The sequence below is a fragment of the Panthera tigris genome, chromosome A3 (assembly GCF_018350195.1).
Source record: "Panthera tigris isolate Pti1 chromosome A3, P.tigris_Pti1_mat1.1, whole genome shotgun sequence".
Classification (NCBI taxonomy): domain Eukaryota; kingdom Metazoa; phylum Chordata; class Mammalia; order Carnivora; family Felidae; genus Panthera; species Panthera tigris.
Genome location: NC_056662.1, coordinates 66,190,023 through 66,211,372, shown reverse-complemented (window position 1 = coordinate 66,211,372; position 21,350 = coordinate 66,190,023). Strand labels below are relative to the sequence as shown.

The 21,350-nt window shown below is 39.9% G+C and overlaps 1 protein-coding gene across 1 annotated transcript in view; it reads left to right on the top strand.

Moving 5' to 3' along the window:
- Window positions 1-236: 236 nt before the first annotated feature.
- Window positions 237-21,350, top strand: part of STPG4 (sperm-tail PG-rich repeat containing 4) — a 45,989-nt gene continuing 24,875 nt past the window's right edge. The window contains exons 1-5 of the mRNA XM_007084709.3: window positions 237-438; window positions 2,319-2,378; window positions 3,750-4,007; window positions 17,432-17,496; window positions 17,710-17,764. Of these exons, the coding sequence (XP_007084771.2) occupies window positions 376-438; window positions 2,319-2,378; window positions 3,750-4,007; window positions 17,432-17,496; window positions 17,710-17,764 (501 nt within the window). The 5' untranslated portion in view covers window positions 237-375. The remainder of the gene's footprint in view (window positions 439-2,318; window positions 2,379-3,749; window positions 4,008-17,431; window positions 17,497-17,709; window positions 17,765-21,350) is intronic.

The window sequence follows — 21,350 nt, the reverse complement described above, 5'->3', positions numbered from 1 at the left end:
TGCCTGGGGGTGTGGGGTGGGGGTAATCTGGGAAAAGGCCGGTGGGGATTAAGGTATGCTCAAGCTCCCACAAACAGTCTTTTGTAAGCCTTTCTTGGCGCAGCTACCCACCCCAGGGCTCCGTGACGCCTTCAGAGCCCTGTAGACTTTCTTACTGCACACGTGCGTGACAGCCTTGAACGGATTTCCTGTGCGCGAGGCTTGGGGCGGGGCCTCGGTGTGTCCGCCTCTCGTCTCACCACGCGACGCGAAGCTGGCGGTTTGCTGGTGGGTCCCCTGCGCAGGCTCAGGAGCTCGCGGACCCCAGGCGCCTCCAGGCAACCGGACGCCAACCACGGCGGAGGGAGCAGGGAGGTTGCCAAGCACCAGCCAGTTATGGCCTTCACCTCCAATACCCTAAGGGAAGGCCTGGGACCTGGCAGTTCGGTGGTCACCTCGGTACAGAAATCCTCCCCCAGGCCCCCCAGTACCCACTAGTATTTCCTGCTGAAGTCCTCTGCACCGACTCCCATGTCTCTCTAATGCTGGGCCTTTGCACCCCTCTGTTAGTTCTTCCTATCTTTCCCTTCGCTCATACCTACCCGTAGTCCTGTCTTCCTGATCTTTATCTGAGGTCTACTTCGCTCTATTTCCTCTTCCTTTGCTCTCTCTCATCCTTCCATTCGCCCTTTGTTTTCTGTATTTTCTTTCCTTCCCTACTACTAACTGCGCTGGACAGCCGCTTTAATTTTCTTAATTTCCCCCTCTGCCTAGAGAGGATTGGTTTTTCCTTACTTAGTCTGATGCACACGTTTTTGCCTCTGCCTCCTATTTTAGTATTTATAAAATACTTGAAACTACCTGCGTTTAGTGTCTAAGTATATTTGGGCGAGGGATGGTTAGCCTATCTTTTGTAAAAGTGATTCACCCCTAAATGAATTTGAAGTGATAGATGGGTGGAGTTTAGATCACGCCTGGGGCAAAACAAAGCAGTGTCTGCTGAGTACCTTCCTTAAGAAGTACCATGTTTACTTCTCCCTTCTTCCTGCTTATTTTCCTGGTTCTAGGTAGAGGTGGGAGTCCTGTCTTGACCTGCCCGAGAAAGTTAGATTTCTGTGGCTTTAAATGTGCAACAGAGAAGATTCAACAGAAATCTTATAAAGGGAACATGTAGGAAGAAATTCAGACAGCAGTGTATGTTGAAACTAGCTCAGGGGTACTCATAAGTAGAGTGAATATAAGTTGCTAAATAGAAAGAATGAATTATATTTATATCAGTTTACTGATTAGATTGTTTATTATTTCTAATGCATCGTTGCTTGAAATAACTTACATTTTGTCGTTATAACAAAAGCATTATAAATGAAAGTACAATTCAGTATTTTAATGACTATACCTTGTGGAAATAGCACAAAAGGAAAAAATAAACAACTGTGTTCTGTTGATGGTGAGGCAGAAACGAATGTGGAATAATAATAAATGGGTATAGAATACTTACTATGGAAGACAAGAACGTCCTTGGAAACTAAGGAATATCAAAAATAATTTGTTTTTTAATTTGGCAGGTGAGATGTTAAAAATAAAAGCTACTATTTTTGAGTACTGGTTGTGGGTACAGGTCTTTAAATGTATAATGCCTTATTCTTGTGCCAACCTTGGTATGCCTTATTTATATACTCCTAAGAGGGAGTTAAGGCTAAGGGTTAAGTAACGTGCCTAGTCCTCCTAGCTAGTAAGTGGCAGAGTTGGAGTTCAAGCCCAAGTCTGTCTGGCTTCTCTATCATTCTGCCTCTTTAGTGTCACAGCTAGCTGGACAAGCTGAGAGAACTGGCTGTATCATATTTATATGATACATGTTTGGTAGTCTTTGTAAATCCAGGAAACGGCAGTTTTCAACATTTGCCACATAGCCAGGAATTTGTATCCCAATATCAGATTAATTTGATGACTGTACCCTTCTATCTTGAACTCCCAGCACAATCACCTGAACCATAAGCATATTATAATAATACAGTTTAAGCTCTACATAACTCTTTCCTTCCTAAGAACACCACATTTTGTAACACCTGATTTGCCTTATGACATCTCTGGAAGATGAGATTATTTATTACTCTCATTTTTCCCAAGGGAATTTAGATGATTAAAACCACTTTAAATCATAAAATAGCAATTTGAGGAAATATTATAGGCAAAATTTATCATTATGTAGCTTTCATTTTAATTCAGGCTGACCAATTTGGTACAGGTGTTGATTTCTTCAAGCAAATGTTTTATAAAATATATTTAACTTCCAGGGATCACCTCTCAAATGATTAAGCACATTTTATGTTTGTTAATAGAAACGAACCCGGAAGACATCATCTTTTCAAAGAGAAGGATGGTGGAGAATAGCATTACGAGTATGTATGTATATTTTCATTCTTTCTATTCAAGTGATTCTTATTCCCATTGATATTTTAACCAGTCCTTACCCTTTAGGTCGCTAACAATTGTTAGAAAACAGTGGACCTCATCTCATATTTATAATTTTAGTATCAGCATATGACTGACAAACCAAATTTAATTAAATTTAATTTAAATTTTGGATGCAGTAAAAAGTAAACTGGGAATCTAGGTGCTTTACAGGATATCTAGATGAGGTCAATGTAGTTTATGATGGTGGTGAGATTACACAAGAAAAAGCCTCCATTCTAAAAAGGGGTGTGGGTTTCAGGTTGTTGTTGTTGTTTTTTGGTTTCAGTTTTTATCTTAGTTAGATGGCAAAGAGCCTATGAGAACTTAACATGGTCAATGTAGGAAAGCAAGGTGATAATATATCAAAGAAAAATAACCAGGAAATTCCCCCTTTCAAGAGACATCATTTCTGTATTGTAGAAATATTTTCTATCCATACCCTTCAATAACAGAGGGACCCATAGGTCAAAGCCTTCTTGAAATTGATTTTAAGGGTGGAACCAAGTGCAAAGTCGGTTACAAAACAAAAGTGACTAAACTTTCAGGTCTGGCCATTCAACCACACTGTGGTTGGGATTTGAAAGTACCAAACCTCTTAGGGGACCCATCAGATCACATAATCTTCCCATTCATCCTCAGCCTCATGTTTTTATTTTTTAGCTTCTCACTTGAGAGCTAGAAAGAAACCTGTCGTTATCTATCAAACAGAAATAGGCTAACTTTTTTTTTTGTCAAGAAACTGTCCTGAATGGTTTCACGAGAGATCTGACACTTCTAGTCCAACTGCATCTCAAGTTTTAGTATCTCTGAGGTTACTTTTTAAAAAGTTAAAACTTTGACTATGGCCATGACCCATTTGCTATATAATTCAGCAATTGTCTCACCAAGGAAACAATCATGATTCTCTGGAAATATTGTTCTGTTGAGGGTGTCTACTGTATTTGATAAAATTTTATTAAACTTTAAAACAGAGAAATGCTCCTTAAGAGTGACCCTTCTGGGGTGCCTGGTGGCTCAGTTGGTTAAGTGTCTGATTTTGGCTCAGGTCATGATCTCATGGTTCGTGAGTTCAAGCCCTGTGTTGGGCTCTGTGCTGACAGATCAGAGCCTGGAGCCTGCTCTGGATTCTGTGTCTCCCTCTCTCTCTGCCCCTCCCCTGCACATGCTCTCTGTCTCTCTCTCTCTCAAAAATAAATAAATGTTAACAAAAAAAAATTTTTTTTTAAATACTAAGAGTGACCCTTCTAAGAATGATGCTTTAGGGGATGTTACCCATTCACATACTGATCTGAAAAAATGATGTCAATTTTCCACAGAATACGCCTATCCCTGGCACTTACCACTTGAAAACTTTTATTGAAGAATCCCTATTAAATCCAGTGATAGCAACCTACAATTTTAAAAACGAAGGAAGAAAAAAACCATCTCTTGTGCAAAGAAACGATCCAGTACTAAATGACCTTCCCCTGTATGTACCTCCTGACTTCTTGGACTTGTTAAAGAAGCAAGGAGCCACTTACTCATTTAAAGACAAACCACGGCCAAGCCCCAGCATGCTGGTTTACAAAGATCAGGTAAAGTGCTACTTTTTTGTGGGAAAGCTACTCAGAACCCCTGAGGAAAATATTCTATGTACTTAGAGCGCATCTTCCCCAGGAGAAATTGCAAAACTTTATGATGCTTTATTTTCTGCAGAAATCAGATGAGGGCTGCCTAATATGCAAGTATGTCCAGCAAGATTTTTCCCTGTGATGTCTCCTTCACCTAAGGAGAATACATGGGGACAAGTTATTCCCTCTCTGGGTATTGTTGGCAGGATTCCCCCGACTTGGGGGACTTGGGGGGCTTCTGAGATCTTATCTGTGATTGGGCCATACTTCTGTTCTCTCAAGCAGTTGATGCCGGGTACCCTCTTCTTTTAACGAGAAAAGTTTTCCAGTGAGTAGTACCCTTTAATGAGAGTGTGAATAGACCTGGATCCCATAGCGAACATTTTTCAAAACTTTCTTGTAGAAATGAGCACTGTGGTACCAAGAAGGTCAGAGTCTACTCTCTGCCCCGCCAGTTCATTCATAACATTGGTAGTAGACAGAGTACTCCTATGCTTACAGCCCTGTGCTAGGTTCTGTGCAGGGGAGATGTTCCTGACTGGGGAGTATTTGAGTAACAATACAAGAGCAAATATATCAAGTGCTAAGATAAATAGCATGGCAAGAAATGCCAGGGGGAGTTCAGTGTAGGCTGGGTTCAAAAGCTGCAAGGCTTCCTGGATTAAGTAGGACCCAAGCTGGACCTTGAATAATACATGACATTTATGTGGCTCTTTATAGCTTATTGTGAGTTTCCACATGTAATCTCTCAGTTGTTCTTCCCCAACATTCTGAAATAGGTGGAACAGATGTTATCCCCATTTTATATGTGAAAACTGAGGTGAATAGAGACTAAGTCACTTGTTCAGAGGCATGTAGCTGATAAGTAGATGATGCATTAATTTTAACTGAGGGTTTCTGAGCCCAAATTTGGTGCTTTTTCCAGTGTGCCTCCAGCCATGAATGAGGGGCAGGGTTTGGATGGGTGGATCCAGAGTAGGTGTTTCAAGGGAGGGGCATAGCATTCTTGAAAGCCTGTTCCAGACTGGCAAATGCAGAGTTGTGACTCGGCCTTTGGGACTTGGGACTTTGGGCCTCCATTTATAAAGAGGCCACCTGGGGCTTCTGGGAGGGGCACCTGGATGCCTCGGGTGGTTAAGTGTCCGACTCTTGATTTGGGCTCAGGTCATGATCCCACAGTTCGTGAGATGGAGCCCTGCGTGGGCCTCTGTGCTGAGAATCCGGAGCCTGCTTGGGATTCTCTCTCTCCCTCTCTCTCTGCCCCTCCCCACTCTCTCTCTCTCAAAATAAATAAAATTTTTAAAAAATTAAAAAAGAAGCCAGTAATAGTATCGATCTCTACAACTTTTTTTGGAATATTATTGCGATAACCTGAGAAGGAATGCATTGTAACTGGAGGTTGAATTAAATACAAGGGCTGTGGTTATGAAGATGGACAAGAAATTTTCAGCAGGATGAGCACATATCATAGCCAATATGTAAACCCTTCTTGTTGCTTTGCAAATTATATCTTTGAACCAGGACAGAATGGTAAGTGTTCATTGGGTAAATCTTATCCTGTTTGCTTCAGTGGATGAATACAAACACTAAAGTATGCTTAGACTTTTATGGCATGGTATCAGGTAACTGTGCTACATATGAAACCATTCTGGCCACCTCCACTAGAAAACCATTCTTCCTCATTCTCCACCACCATTCACTTCCCTTCTACTTCCTCTCTTCTTGCTTTTAGGAGTTTTTGAGGGTAGATCAAGACCCACTACTGAAAGGAGAAAACATAGAAGGTTGATATTAGGCAACATTTAAACCTTTAAAAGACCAAAAGAATTTGGCTTACCCAGAGGGAGGGATAAAACCTGGAAACATGCTCTTCCTGTTTCTTTTTCCTCTGTCTCTCTCTCCACCTCCCCCAAAGGACTATAGAAACTGGAAGAATTCAATGTTTTCCTAATTTTCTGTTTGAAAGGTATACGATAATGTTCTGAGGGGGAGAGCTATTGAGATGTGACATTGTTTACTCACCAATAAAATTCATAATTTTATGAACCAGAACTCTGGCTTTTAAAAAACCAGAACTCAGTATAATAATAATTTGAATTTGAGGTAAATAGAATATACATTGTTGTTATTTATTAAGACAGAACGACATTCTCCAGCTTCACAATTTTTAATAGTATATTCACTTTATACCCATTAGTGCTGCTTTTTATTTGTAAGAACGTTTTTACAGTTTTCAACACCTTTATTCTGAAGCATGTAATTCACTGGAGAGTCTATATCAAAGATGCTTGTCATATATATATGTGCGTACGTGTGTGTGTGTACATGTGCATGCATATGTGTGTGTATACTCATCTATGTCTGGCTCTTTCCAAAGAGTATTTGAGATGGCCCTTCAATTTTTACAATAATTCTTTTTGTGTTTATTTTTAGAAATAATAGATTATTATTGTAGGACATGTAAAGAAGTGGGGCCATGTGTCTCCCCATCTGTAGTGTGATGACCTACCCTTTGCCCGGTCACTGCTCATCCTCTGCTAGCCCCTGGGTTCCTTTCCCTCATTTCTGGATGATTTTAGCTCCTTCACACCACCACTGTCTCCTGTCATGATTTCAGGACACCCGTACATGATCTTCCAACAATCTGGCTTCTCGGTTTCTTGATTTCTCCTCTGCCTCAGCTCCTGACTCCTTAGAGTTTTTCAAGATCCATCATTTCAACTCTCCCCAAGCTCAACTGTGTGCAACCCACTTTTATCACCCTCTCCTAACCTTCTGTCTCGCTCACCCTAGCACCCCAACCCAACAGTTTTTCCATCCTCCCGATCTGTAATCCGTGGATCCTCCTTTTCACTGCCTCTGACTTTCTGATGTTTTCTGTCTTTGCAAAGCTGCAGTTCCAAGTTAATCATTAGAGTTTCTCCCTGTGTACACCCTCAGTTCCCTTGCCATGGTGGCTCATCTTATTTGTCTGGCAAGGCCAGGGATCTAACACTGGTTAAATCCAAGCCTCTGGGAACTTTGTACTTGCATCCATGTAGCCGAATGACTCATCTCATTTCAAATTCTTCACCTCACCTGGCACTGAATGGACTTCCCTAAGTGTGTGTTCTCTGCCACTCTTGTGGGTGGCTTTATCTCACATCTCCCCTCTTTCCATGCCCCAACTCCTCTTCCTCAACCCTTGTTCTCTCTTCTCACCTCTTCAGCCCCTCTTCCCTCACCTCTTCATGTTGGAGTGTCCCTGGCACTCACACATCTTCCCTATCTACACTCACTCCCTTGGTGATCTCATTCAGTCCCAGGGCTTTGGACACCATCCATTGCTTTGAGATTTCCGAATTTATATCTTCTTCCCAGACTTCTCTCTTAAACTCCAGATTCATATATTGAACTGCCTTTTTGATTTCTGCACTTGTGTGTCTAATTCAGGGTTTCTTAGGACAGGATAATTCCTTGTTGTGGGGGCTCTTCTGAGCTTTGTAGGATGTTGAGCAGCATTCCTGGATAATTAGTTTCCATTAGCTAGTTAGATGCCATTATCGATCTCCCCCTCCCAGTTGCAACAACCAAAACTGTCTCTAGACATTTCCAAGTGTTCCCTGGGGGTGAGGGGGGCAGTAATAAAACCAGCCAACCAACCAGCAAACTAATCCACCTCCTTCCTGATTGAGAACCTTTGTGATAGTGGGCGTGATCTCTGAGTGGTTGTCCTCAGGGTCAACAGGTTTATTGTGAAGTGGCTTCATCTTACTATATTCTCTCTCACTCTCTTCCTGCCCCACTGGCCTCCTGGCTGCTTCTTGAGCTGGGCCTTCCACCCCAGTATCTTTGCACTGGATCTTCCTTCTTCTGGAATGCTCTTATTCCAGGTTATCTTCATGGCTCACTTCATCTCCTTCTTCAGGCCTTTCCTCAAGTGTCACTTTCTCAATGAGCCCCATTTAAATTGGCCACCTGATGGGGTGCCTGGGTGGCTCAGTCAGTTGAGCGTCCAACTTTGGCTCAGGTCATGATCTCGCAGTCTGTGAGTTTGAGCCCTGTGTTGGGCTCTGTGCTGAGAGCTCAGATCCTGAAGCCTGCTTCAGATTCTGTGTCTCCCTCTTTCTCTTCCCCTCCCCCACTCATGCTCTGTCTCTGTCTCTGTCTCTGTCTCTCTCTCTCTCTCTGTCAAAAATAAATAAACTTTAAAAAAAATTTTTAGGGGCGCCTGGGTGGCGCAGTCGGTTAAGCGTCCGACTTCAGCCAGGTCACGATCTCGCGGTCCGTGAGTTCGAGCCCCGCGTCAGGCTCTGGGCTGAAGGCTCGGAGCCTGGAGCCTGTTTCCGATTCTGTGTCTCCCTCTCTCTCTGCCCCTCCCCCGTTCATGCTCTGTCTCTCTCTGTCCCAAAAATAAATTTAAAAAGTTGGAAAAAAAAAAATTAAAAAAAAAAAAATTTTTTTTAATTGGCCACCTGACATTCCTGACCTTCCCTACCCTGGCCTTATTATTTTTTCTTTAGCACCTATAGCAACCAATATACTATATAATTTACTTGCACTTTGTATTTATTATTATTTTATTATGTATTATATTTATTATTATTATTTTATTGTCTGTTTTTTCCCATGAGAATGAAGCTTCATGAGGACATGAATATTTATCTGTTTTGTTCACTGTTACATCTTTGCCTCTAGAACAGTGTCTGATGGTTAATATTTGTTGAATGTGGAATGAATGAATGATTACCCAAATATCTGAACTCTGACTGGGACTTACTCTCTTTGTTTCCTTTGATGTGTGATTTTCTTTGACTATGTGTATTTGCTCATTGCTCCTCAAAACTTGTTTTCATGGATCCTAAGATCCAAGATGGAAGTGTTTTCCTTCAGCTTTTGGTTCTGCTGATATTTTGGGGAGCTACCAGTATGGTGCCACTTGAAATGCACTGCTTATATGTTCTTGGATCGTTCCAATGATGGGAATTTGGACTGGAATCTGTGAAAGGGACCACCCCAGGGTTATACTTTCTCAACGATGAATTTTTTTCCCCTCTTCCAATTCTGCTTAGCACCATGGCAACTCTTTCTACAGACCCTTAACATTGGGTGATGTGGGAGAGTTTACTTTCACGAAGTGCTCTTTTAGGGCCTCTAAGTCCTGTGGGTAGGACTCCCATTAGATCACCATCATTGATGGGCCCAGGCTTTGACCTCTGGATCCTTGTAGAACTCTGAAGTTCCCTCAGTCCCTCAGACACAGCTCGGTTCTTCTGCTGAGTTTGGTCTGGACTAGTAAACTTCCTCTGGGCAAAACTAGGCCACAGTGCCTCTCTGGCTTTTTGCTATGTCTTGGCTTGTGGTTCTTATGATTCCTTATTGTATTGTTAGCAGTTGCATATTGCTTTAAAAACTCTATTTGCTTTTAATATTTTATTCCTCATTTCCAGTAGTCATCTGCAATGGAAAGTTTATTATCCAAATAACCTAGCTTGCTATAAATAGAAACCAGATCTGTTTTTTCCCCTTAGAAATAGACTGAATCTTTTCCACACCATTATATATTCTCTACATCATTTTATTTTATTTTTTAAATGTTTATTTATTTATTTTGAGAGAGAGAGAGAGACAGAACGAGTGCACATGCGAGCATGCACAAGTGGGGGGAGGGGCAGAGAGAGGGGACAGAATCCTGAGCAGGCTCCATCTAACAAACTGAGAGGTCATGACCTGAGGCAATATCAAGAGTCAGATGTTTAACCAACTGAGCCACCCAGGTGCCCCTATCTACAACATTTTAAATAGCTGCATAGTAGTATTCTACTATATGGCATATCCTAATATATTCAACCATTTTCTGCTGTTAGTCATAGAGTGGAATTGTTGGGGAAAGGGTATATATGTATCTAAGTCTTTGGAGATGCATTGCCAAAATTCTCTTACAGAAAAATTGTGCTAGGGGCACCTGGGTGGCTCATCTGGTGGAGCATCTGATTCTTGATTTCGGCTCAGGTCAGGATCTCAGGGTCATGAGATTGAGCCCCGCATTGGCTTGGAGTTGGACGTGGAGCCTGCTTAAGAGTCTCTCTCTCTCTCTCTCTGTCTCTCTCTCTCTCTCTCCTCCTTTGCCCCTCCCCTGCTCATGTTCTCTCTCTCAAAAAAATGAAAAGAAAAATTGTGCTATTCTGCAGCTCCATCTTACAGGATATCGTACGTCCAGTGCCATTTTACATCTGCTGTTTATGTTTTCAACTAGAAACATGAATTAAATGACTCGAATGAGAAAATTTTTAAGTATAAGCTTGAAATCAATATGCTATGGGAACTTCCAAATAACCTGAAGTCAGCAAAGTCTGTTCCCGAGTTTCCCTACAATGCACAGGACAGGGAGAAGATGGTGACTCTGACCCAGTCTGTAGCCAATGAGTCAGTAATTGTGTGGCTTCAACACTCTTGCATCAAAGGGTAAAAATGAGTCATGTTCTCTTATAATCCAATTGAAATAGTCTGTTTTAAAAATGAACAAAGGATGTGAACTAGCAATTCACAGGCATACCAGTTACTAAACACACACACACACACACACACACACACACACACACACACACAGAACCATAAAGTGATTCTTGGCTTCAACTAATAATGAAATAATTACAAAGGAACAAAAGCAGCTAGACACAATTCTTTGCCTGTCAGATGACCAACAATTTAAGTTTGATGATACCCATTATTGGCAAAGAGGGTACAGAAGCATATTCTCATACACTGTATAATACAAATTATTGCAAGTATTTTGGAGGGTAATTTGTCAGTTTCTAGCAGTGTTTTAAATGCACATAGTAAGGGATTCCATTCTCAGGAATTTACAAATGGTCTTACAAAAGTACAATGAGATGTTATACACAGTACTGTAGCATTGTTTATAATTTTATTTAATCAGAGGACTAATTATATAATGGTACATCCATACAGTGGTATATTGTGCAACCATTAAAGATAATGATGTAAATCTATATGTGTTGATATGGAAGTATCTCCAAGGTATATATTATTAAATGAAAACACACAAGGAACAGACAAATATTATAGTATAATCCCATTTGTATGAATAAAATCAAATATACATATATATAATGTTAAATGCATCCTTCCTTTTCTTGAGAGGTACTTAAGCAATCATTAACTGGTTTCCTCTTGAGAAGTGAGGGTTACATTACATTTTCCATTTTAAATCTTCTCTTATTTACTTCCTCTAGGTTGGGAACGTTTCAGTGAAAATCACAAGCAAGATTTAAAACTGCTTGAAACTTCTGTCTAGGTTAGCTTTAGCCTTAGAAGATGACGCTCATGTAAAAGGAAACAAACTTGGTGATCCGGCCTCTCCCCATCCCCATATCGTAAGGAGGGGGCCAGGCTGGAAAGGCACCCCTGTTAACTTAGAAATTAGCCAAAGGATCCATTCTAATGTGTTCAAAAGACATCCTTGAACAGCTGATTGGGAGACTGAGGTTGAGAAAATCTGGTTGATACATTGATAGTTCTTAGCTGTGTTTATAGCTTTGATGCTATCTCTGAAGACATGTTAATATGAAAAGCATACCATGGTAAAAGAAATGTCTGATGGAAATTTCAATAGGATGGTTTTGCATTGAGCAAAATATCAACAGAGAGAAACGTTGCACCCAAAGAGGGGCTGGCAAGTAATACTGTAGGGAACTCAAGAGGTAAATGTTGGGATAATGAAGAGCAAAATGTAGATGAGACAGTTCGTTGTTCATTTAAATTTAAAAAGTGGCCCTCAGAGTTGGCTCATTTAGCAAATATTTTTTGAGGTTAAGTTCTCAGAGAGTATCTGCAAGGCAAGGCAGTAATTGCCAAATATGCAAATAAGTCAAGAAAACAGCTAATGAAAATGATTTTTGAAAAATGGATATGGAGAACCCCTCTCAGGGACTGGGACGCATTTGTAGTTCTTAGGGTTCTTTTGGAGCTGATGAAAACTACAAGATACTGGCATAATTAAGAACAATATCATTGCTATCATGAGGCAGACTTCTTTTTGAGAAAGTCCTATGTTGTCTATTTCTCAGACCCAAGTCTGAGCAGTGAATCAGTGATACTTTCATATGACATAAGAGACTTGACTTCTCAGAGATACATTTGGTGAAATTTCCACCAATAGTGCTTAAAAATATTGCACCTGCTAGCCCATTCACTTCATTCACCTTATGATTATTCTGGTAGGGATTCTAAAGGAGTGAAAAATCTGTTTCCTTCTGTCCCACCTATTTATAGATCTGGGTTTTCAAAATATTGTCACACCAAGGACCTAATAAGTAGAGATGGATTTTTTTTCACTTATTCCAGGTTTCTGACATTGATGATGCTGGTACCACCCAACTGAATTAAGTATCCACACTGAGATCCTGCCCTATTTTATGATCCCAAGATTGTAAGATTTCTGAGTGCCTAATCAATGTGAATTGAAACAATTAGCTAGAGTCAGGTCTTTTTATGGGCACATAGTCTATATTCTCTGAGCCGTATCTTACAAATGAAGAACTCAGAAGCATATGTTGGAATTAGGAAAGTGTGTGTCTGTGTGTATGTGTGTGTGTGCGTGCACATATGCATACACATACATACATACACACATATCCATTCTTTTTGAGTTATATATACATATATATTCCATTAGACCCAAAGATAATGTAACCACCCAGATAGTTTGCAACAAGTTCAGCCATGCACAGAGAAACAGTCTCTTATGTAAGGCAGCTATTTAAGATTTTATGGAAAAAAATCAGCCCTCTCTCAGCTATATCAAATAGCAAAGAATGGCCAATGCCAAATAAAATAGGATAAATATAGAAGCTATGGGTAACCAATATTCCTTTCTAGGTTAATGCTAAGAGTTTTTCCATGAGTACTTTATTATGTAAATCTTTTGTGATTGCTGAATATGGAAGAATAAACAGCTGCTTAAGATTTTTTTCTTAACTTTTCAGTTCTCTTTCTCATTTCTCTTCCTCTGTATGTGTGTATATGTGCATGAAGGAGAGAGAGCACAAGAACAATGAGCATAAACCATATATGCACAATTTAAAGTAAATAGAAAGGAAATATACATGCAACCATCATCAAAATCAAGAAATAAAATGCTGTGGCCCCCAAGAAAGTTGCCTGCTTAAAATACATTCCTGTGCTTCCATGGTGTCATAAACAAACAAACACATGTTTCCTTGGTGTTTATTATGTCGAGTGAGCAATGAAGAAGGCACAGGTGCATCAGGACAATGTATAAATTTCATCATAAAATCTGTATTTACGGTTATTATCACTGTATCCACAAAAAGCTGCCTCTGCAATCAAAATTGTATTAGGATGTGAAAGACAGCTGTGGGGTGAGATAGAATGGCTGAACTTCCATGTGGCAGGTGATGCCAGGATATGGATGCCTCATTTTCAGCAAAGGCAGTATTATACTTTTAAATCTGATTTTAAAATAATAGGGGGTGGAAGAGATTGTTCATTTCAAGGAATGATTCTTCCCAGGATTTCTTAATACAACTCCTCCCTGCCAACTCCTTCAACATAGGCAGTTCTGAAGGTCTGGTCAGTCTTCCCCTGGCTTCTCCTTCTCTGTTCCACTCTGTGTGTGCACCAGCTCCTGACACTCCCTTATGTCACACACTTCCGGGCTATTATCTGAAGATCCAGGGACAATGGAGTCACCCAGGTAGTTTGCAGTAAGTTTGGCAGTAGGTAGAGAGACAATCTCTTCTGCAACATTCCTCCTTAAAATGCCCTTCTGTGGGGGCGCCTGGGTGGCGCAGTCGGTTAAGCGTCCGACTTCAGCCAGGTCACGATCTCACGGTCCGTGAGTTCGAGCCCCGCGTCGGGCTCTGGGCTGATGGCTCAGAGCCTGGAGCCTGTTTCCGATTCTGTGTCTCCCTCTCTCTCTGCCCCTCCCCCGTTCATGCTCTGTCTCTCTCTGTCCCAAAAATAAATAAAAAACGTTGAAAAAAAAAAAATGCCCTTCTGTGGCCCCCTCGAGGAAGTCCTGCCTTCCCTAAAACCGCACTCAAGTCTCACGGTCTTCTCCATCTTTAGATCACCCAGATGGATTTATTTATTTATTTTCCCCTGGCTTTACTGAGGTATAACTGACAAATAAAATTGCATATATTTGCATGCCTCATGAAATGATTACCACACCAAGTTCATTAACATATCCATCACTTCACATAGTTAGTATTTTGTGTGTGTGTGTGTGTGGTGAGAACCCATAAGATCTAGTCTCTTAGCAGTTGTCAAGGATACAATACAGTATTAACTATAGTCACTGTGCTGTACATTATATCCCCAGAACTTATTCATCCAGTAACTGAAGGTTTGTACCCTTTGACATTCGTCTCCCCATTTCCCCACCCCCAGACCCTCGCAACCACCATTCTACTCTATGTTTCTATGAGTACCCTTTTCTTTTTTTTTTTTTTAAAGATTTTATTTTTAAAGCAATCTTTACACCTAATGTATGGCTCAAACTCAAAACCCAGGGTTCAAGAGTCACACACTCCAACAACTGAGCGCACCAGGTGCCCCTATATGAGTACCCTTTTAGATCCCACATATAAGTGATATGAAACAGTATTTGTCTTTCTCTGGCTTACTTCACTTAGCATAATGAGCTCCAGTTTCATCCATGTTGTTGCAAATGGCAGGATTTCCTTTTTTATTGTTGAATAATATTCCTGTGGTAGGTAGGTAAATAGGCAGATAGATAAATAGATATTATGCTCATTTATACACACACACATATATAATTTATATCACATATGTATTCATTATCCATTCATCCATCAGTGGATTTTTGGGTTGTTTCCCTGGCTTGGCTATTTGTGAATAATGCTGCAGTGAACATGGGAGTCAGATATCTCTTCTAGATAATGATTTTGTTTCCTTTGGATATATACCCAGAAATGGGATTACTAGATCATATGGTAGTTCTATTTTTTAATTTTTGAGGAACCTCCATACTGTTTCCTATAATGGCTGTATAATTTTACATTCTTACCAATAGTGCACAAGGGTTTCCTTTTCTCCACATTCTGACCAACACTTGTTATCTCTTATCTTTTTGATAATAGCCTTCCTAACAGGTGTGAGGTGATAGCTCATTTTAGTTTGATTTGCATTTCCCTGACAATTAATGACATTGAACACCATTTCATGTACATGTTAGCCACTTGTATGTCTTCTTTAGAAAAATTTAGGTCTTTTGCTAATTTTTAATCAGATTATTTGTTTTTGTTTTGCTACAAAAACTCATGAGTTGTATGAGTTCCTTATGTATTTTGGATATTAACAATTTATAAAAAAAAAAATCCAAAACAATCATTGCTAAAACCAATGTCAAAGAGGTTTTCCCTGTATTTTCATCTAGAAGTCTGTGGTTTCAGGTTTACATTTAAGTATTCAGTCCATTTTGAATTAATTTTTGTGAGCAGTGTAAGATAGGGGTCTAGTTTCATTCTTTGCATGTGGATATCCAGTTTCCCCATTACTATTTATTGAAGAGACTATCCTCTACCCACTGTGTATTCTTGGTGCTCTTGTTCAATATTAGTGGGTTTATTTCTGGACTCTCCACTCTGTTCTATTGGTCTATATGTCTGTTTTTATTCTAGTACAACACTATTTTGATTACTATAGCTATGGTTTAAAATCAGGAGGTGTGATGCCTCCAGCTTTGTTATTTATCAAGATTGCTTTGACTGTTGGCAGTCTTAGATGATTCCATATCAATATTAGGATTGTTTTTTCTATATGTATGAAATATGCAGTTGGAATTTTGATAGGGATTGCATTGGATCTGTAGATTGCTTCGGGTAGTATAGGTATTTTAACAATATTAATTCTTCCAGTCCATGAACACAGGATATCTTTGCATTTATTTGTGCCTTCTTTAATTTCTTTTTTCAGTGTCTTACAGTTTTCGGTTTATAGATCTTTCACCTCCCTAGCTAAATTAATTCCTAAGTGTTTACTGTTTCTGATGCTATTGTAAATAAGATTATTTTCTTAATTTCTTTTTCAGATAGTTCATTGTTAGGGGTGCCTGGGTGGCTCAATCATTTAAGCATCCAACTTTTGGTTTTGGCTGGGGTCATGATCTCACAGTTGGTGAATTTGAGCCCTGTTTCGAGGGCTCTGTGCTGACAGCATGGAGCCTGCTTGGGATATCTCTCTCTCTCCCTCTCTCTCTTTCTGCCTGTCCCCGGCTTGCTCTCCATCTCTCTCTCTCTCTCTCTCTGTCTCTCTCAAAAAATAAATAAGCATTAAAAAATTTTTTTAAAAAATGGTAGTTCATTGTTAGTACATGGAAACTCAACTGATTTTTGTAAGTTGTTTTGGTATCCTGTAAATTTACTGATTTTATTTATTCTAACAGTTTTTTGGTGGAGTCTTTAGGATTTTTTATGTATAAGATCATGTCATCTGTGAACGGGAACAGTTTTGCTTCTTTCTTTCCAATTTGGATGCTTTTTATTTTTTTTTTGCCTAATTACTCTGGCTGGCACTTCCAATGCTATGTTGAATAGGAATGGAGAGAGTGGGCAGCCTTCTCCTATCCTGATCTTAGAGGAAAGCTTTTAGCTTTTCACCATTGAGTATGTGATATTAACTGTGGGTCACTCAGTTGGGTTTAATCTCTTCTTACCCTCAGTCTGTCTTTTATAATTTTATTTATAGTATTTTATATTAGAATTGTTTATGTGTGTGCCTTCTCACTCCTGCTGGTCAGGGACTATTGTATTCCCCATTACACCCAGCACAGTTCTTTACCTACAGAGCAGGCTCACTAAATGGTAATTGAAATGGATTCGTTGAATCTAGTACATTTAAAATATGATCAATTTTACAGAATTTTTCTATGCATCATCTCAGGCATACTGTCATATAAATTTATGAAGAAGGGGCCCTGGGTGGTTCAGTTGGTTAAACATCTGACTTCAGCTCAGGTCATGATCTCATGGTTCATGAGATCTCATGGTTCAGGATCTCATGGTTCATGAGTCCTGCACTGGGCTCTCTGCTGTCATTGTGGAGCCTGCTTTGAATCCTCTGTCTCCCTCTCTCTTTGCCCCTCCCCTGTTCTGCTCACTCACTGTCTTTCTCTCTCTCCCAAAAACAAACATTAAAAAAAAATTTACCATGAAAAGTGAGCATTGGTTGAATGTTTTGAAGCTCCACCTTTGAAAATGTATTTTTTTCCATTATTAAGATAGAGAATAAATTATATAATGCTGTATGCTCATAAAATAAAGGATTATGAATGACAGGTAATAAAGTGAGCTTGAGACCTGTATTAATCTATTTTTGGTGTCCTTGTCCATTCTGTGTAGTCAGTTAAGCTTTCACCAGGGCAATACGATCTACTTCCTGCACCAGTTCCCAAGCACGCTTCCAGGTAATTATATACTTATTAAGTTGCTTTTAATAATTTCACTCATGCCTTTTTATTTACATACTTAACCAATACTAATGGCTTTTAAACCTCATTTATGCCCATCATATCCAGATTAGCATTTTTAAATATTTAGTGAGAGATAGGGAATAAGTTAATAAAGTTCTCACATTAAAAAACAGATTTAGAATATCACCTTTTCTTTTTTTAATATAGGAGCTTCGTATTTCGTTCTGCAGTTCAAAGATTTCCAACAAGCTGCTTCACTCCTGTAAGTATATTGTAGACACATAACTCCTGATGAATTTGATGTTTAAAACATGCAATGGTTCATTTTGAGATATCAAGATTAACCTTTTGTTCACTGTAGTAGATAAGCAATGAATGATTAATGTAATTGATTTAATATGTACTTAAAGTATATCTGAAGATATACTAGGGATTTCAGTGTAAGTAGTCCATTTGTGTCGAGTTATAGAATAAAAGTAAAGGCTTCTTTACTTTCTGTAAGTCTTGACTCCTATCACCTTCTCAGTGAAGTCATCCTTGGTCACCTGTTCAGAATTTTCTGTGCCCCTTCCTTATTTTGTTTTGTTTTCTCCATATTGCTCATTACTATCTGATACATTACACTTAAACATTAATCTCTCCTGTTTTATCTGTCTCCCTCACTAGAATATAAGCTTCATAAAAGTGAGGATTTTTGTCTGTTTTTGTCCTGTTTACATAACATGTAGAAAAATAGCTGACACATGGCATTTATTGATTTAATTGATTGATAAAGTCGGAGATATTCGATAGATCATTATATTAACAGCAAGAAGGAAAAGTATCTGTCTCTGGTTTCTTTCCAAAGTGTGAAAATGCCTACCTACCTGTTTCTACAAGTTTCCAAATATATGTACATGTGTTATGATAAAAATGAACTCCTTTAGATAACTAACTAGTAGGATGCCAAAAAATAAATAATTATATAAACATTTTGAAGGATTAAGGAAATATGAAATTATTTAGGGATGATTTGATGGACTTGAATTACCTATTTGTAACTAGAAACTCAGGGGAAGAGAAACATACAGTGAACATCCAAAAGGGGAATTTAGATAACAGAGTTCAGAAACAGACCATAGACTATGTGAGATTTTTATATTTGATAAAGATGCTGTGTCAAATCAGTAGGAAAAAGGAAGAGCTATTTTATGCTAGACAATTGATGAAATAACTTAGAAAATTAAGTTAGATTCCTCATACCACATATTAAAATGAATTCATATTGATTAAAGAATTAAATACTTTTGAAACCATAAAACCAGAAGAAAACATATTGGCATATATCTAATTTTAGGATAAGGTAGATTTTCTGAGTAATAGCAATGGATGAACTGCAAAGGAAAAGAAGTATTTGATTTGATTCCACCACATTTAAATTTTTTTGTATATCAGAAAACAAACTGTAAATAAGTAAACAGGAATTAGGAAAATATTTTCAACATACATGGCAGATAAAGGGCTGACAGCCTTATCTACACTTCTCTTAACACTCTATAGGAGGGACCCCTGGGTGGCTTAGTCGGTTAAGCATCCAACTTCGGCTCAGGTCATGATCTCATGGTTCATGAGTCTGAGCCCCGCATTGGGCTCTCCACCAATGCTGACCGTGTGGAGGCTGCCTAGGATTCTCTGTCTCTCTCTCTCTGTCTCTCTGTCTCTCTCTCTCTGTCCCTTCCCCCCTCTTTTTCTCTCCCCAAATCAATAAACTTAATAAAAAAAAAAACAATCTATAGGAGAAACATCAATAGAAAAGTAAAACAGGTAAAAGAAGTGTGAGAAGCTAAAAGGTTAATTGAAAACTGTCTGTATGTGGGTGGTGTGCTTGGATGAATAATGGCGCCAAAGCTGTGTCTGTGTCCTAATTTTTAGAACCTGTGAAGGTTACCTCATGTGGCAGAAACTGTCCGTGTGATTATGTGAAGGGCCTTGAGATGGGGAGATTATCCTGGATTTCCAGTGGACCTTATATGCAATCACAGGTGTCTGTATAAGAAAGGCAGGGGGAGATTGAGAAGGGGGGAAGGCAATGTGGCCACAGAGGCAGAGGTTAGAGTGATGCGGCCACAAGCCTAGGAAGGTGGCCATCACCAGGAGCTGGAAGAGGTGAGGACAGATCCTTTCCTAGAGCCTCCAGAGGTATCCCTGATGACACTTTGATTTTAGTCCAGTGACACTGATTTCAGACTTCTGGCCTCTGGAACTATGAGAGAATAAAATTCTGTTGTTTTAAGTCACCAAATTTATAGTAACTTGTCACAGCAGGCACAGGACACAAATATAGGTAGAGATTATGTCCAGTGGATTTCACTGTGGATTGATGGGAGGAGGGCATGGTTTTTCCTTTGGGTGTCCCTAGACCTTTTCTCCCGGACATATCAGTAGCTTCAAAATGACTCCTCAGCCTCTGGCTTGGGTATAGGCCAGTTGCTGGTGTTCTGGATGCTGAGACGGGGAAGGGGCTGGGAGGTCTCACCGTTTTGTGTGTAAAGAGCTCACTCAATTCCTGTTTTTAGTGAAGGCTCCTGTCCTCAGAGTGCCTGGGGCTCCTGAGTCCAATTCTCTGGTGCAGTCTTCCCAGGAATGAACCCCCCCCCCCCCCCCCCGCCAACACACACCCTGGGATGCAGGAAGGGCGTGAGGCAGAGGGACCTAGAGAGGAGAGGTCTACCGGCCCTCCTGTGTTCAGCCCCCACCACCCATTCCCACCTCACAGGGGCTCCTCAGGGCTGAAATTCCTGACCTTCTTTTGGGTTCTGTGGAGCAAATCAGCCTGCTCCTCTGGCAGGCCCTCTCCAGGTGCGTGGGCTTCAGCTCTCCCCACTGAGCCATATCAGGTACCATTCCTCCAGACTGCTTCATGTCTACCCCAGATATGATATCTCTGCTGGCTGTTGTCTCTTCTCTTGGGTGTGTGTGTGGAATGGGGGGTGGATAGTTATGCCTTTTTTATTTGATAGGTGGAACAGAGACAGATGAATGTGTCTGGCTGGCTTTGGCAGCAAGAAGTCAAGACACATGGATTTTTTTTGCTAGGTAATACTCTATATCCCCTGAAATATATTGTTAAAATTTTTAAAAAATGTTTATTTACTTTTGAGAGAGAGAGAGAGAGAGACACAGAGAGTGTGCTAGCAGGGGAGGGGCAGAGAGAGAGGGAGACACAGAATCTGAAGTAGGCTCCAGGCTCCCAGCTGTCAGCACAGAGCCTGTCGCAGGGCTCAAACTCACAAACTGTGACATTATGACCTGAGCTTGAAGTTGGATGCTCAACCGACTGAGCCATCCAGGCTCCCGGATTGAAATATATGCTTTAAATGAATGCTGTGAGCTAATAATAATTTGTTTACTATTAGTAAAGAGGCTCAAATCAAAAATAATTTGATATTAGTTCAGGCTATGTGTCCTGCAGGGAAAAGCAGCCCTGTATATGAAATAGCACAAGCCAGTTGATTCTGACAGTCTTTGCCTTTGTTCTCATCGCTTTTATGGAGGAGAAGATTTTTGGAGATCCTTATTCTGCCATTTTCATTGATGTCACCTCATCCATTCTATTTTATAAATAAATGTGATTCACTGATTTAGAACATCCTGTCCTTCAACAAAGTGAAAAGAATACTTTCATGGAAAATGTTCTAACACAAAGAAATAGCTCAGGGCTGTGATTCATGTCTGTCCTAAACATGCATTCCTACAGCAGAATGTGGGTTTGGTTTAGATCCACAAACTTATAAACTACAGAAAGCAGACTCCTTTGATCCCAACAGTGGGAGATGTTGGTGCACTGTGTTGAGTATGGTACAGAAATG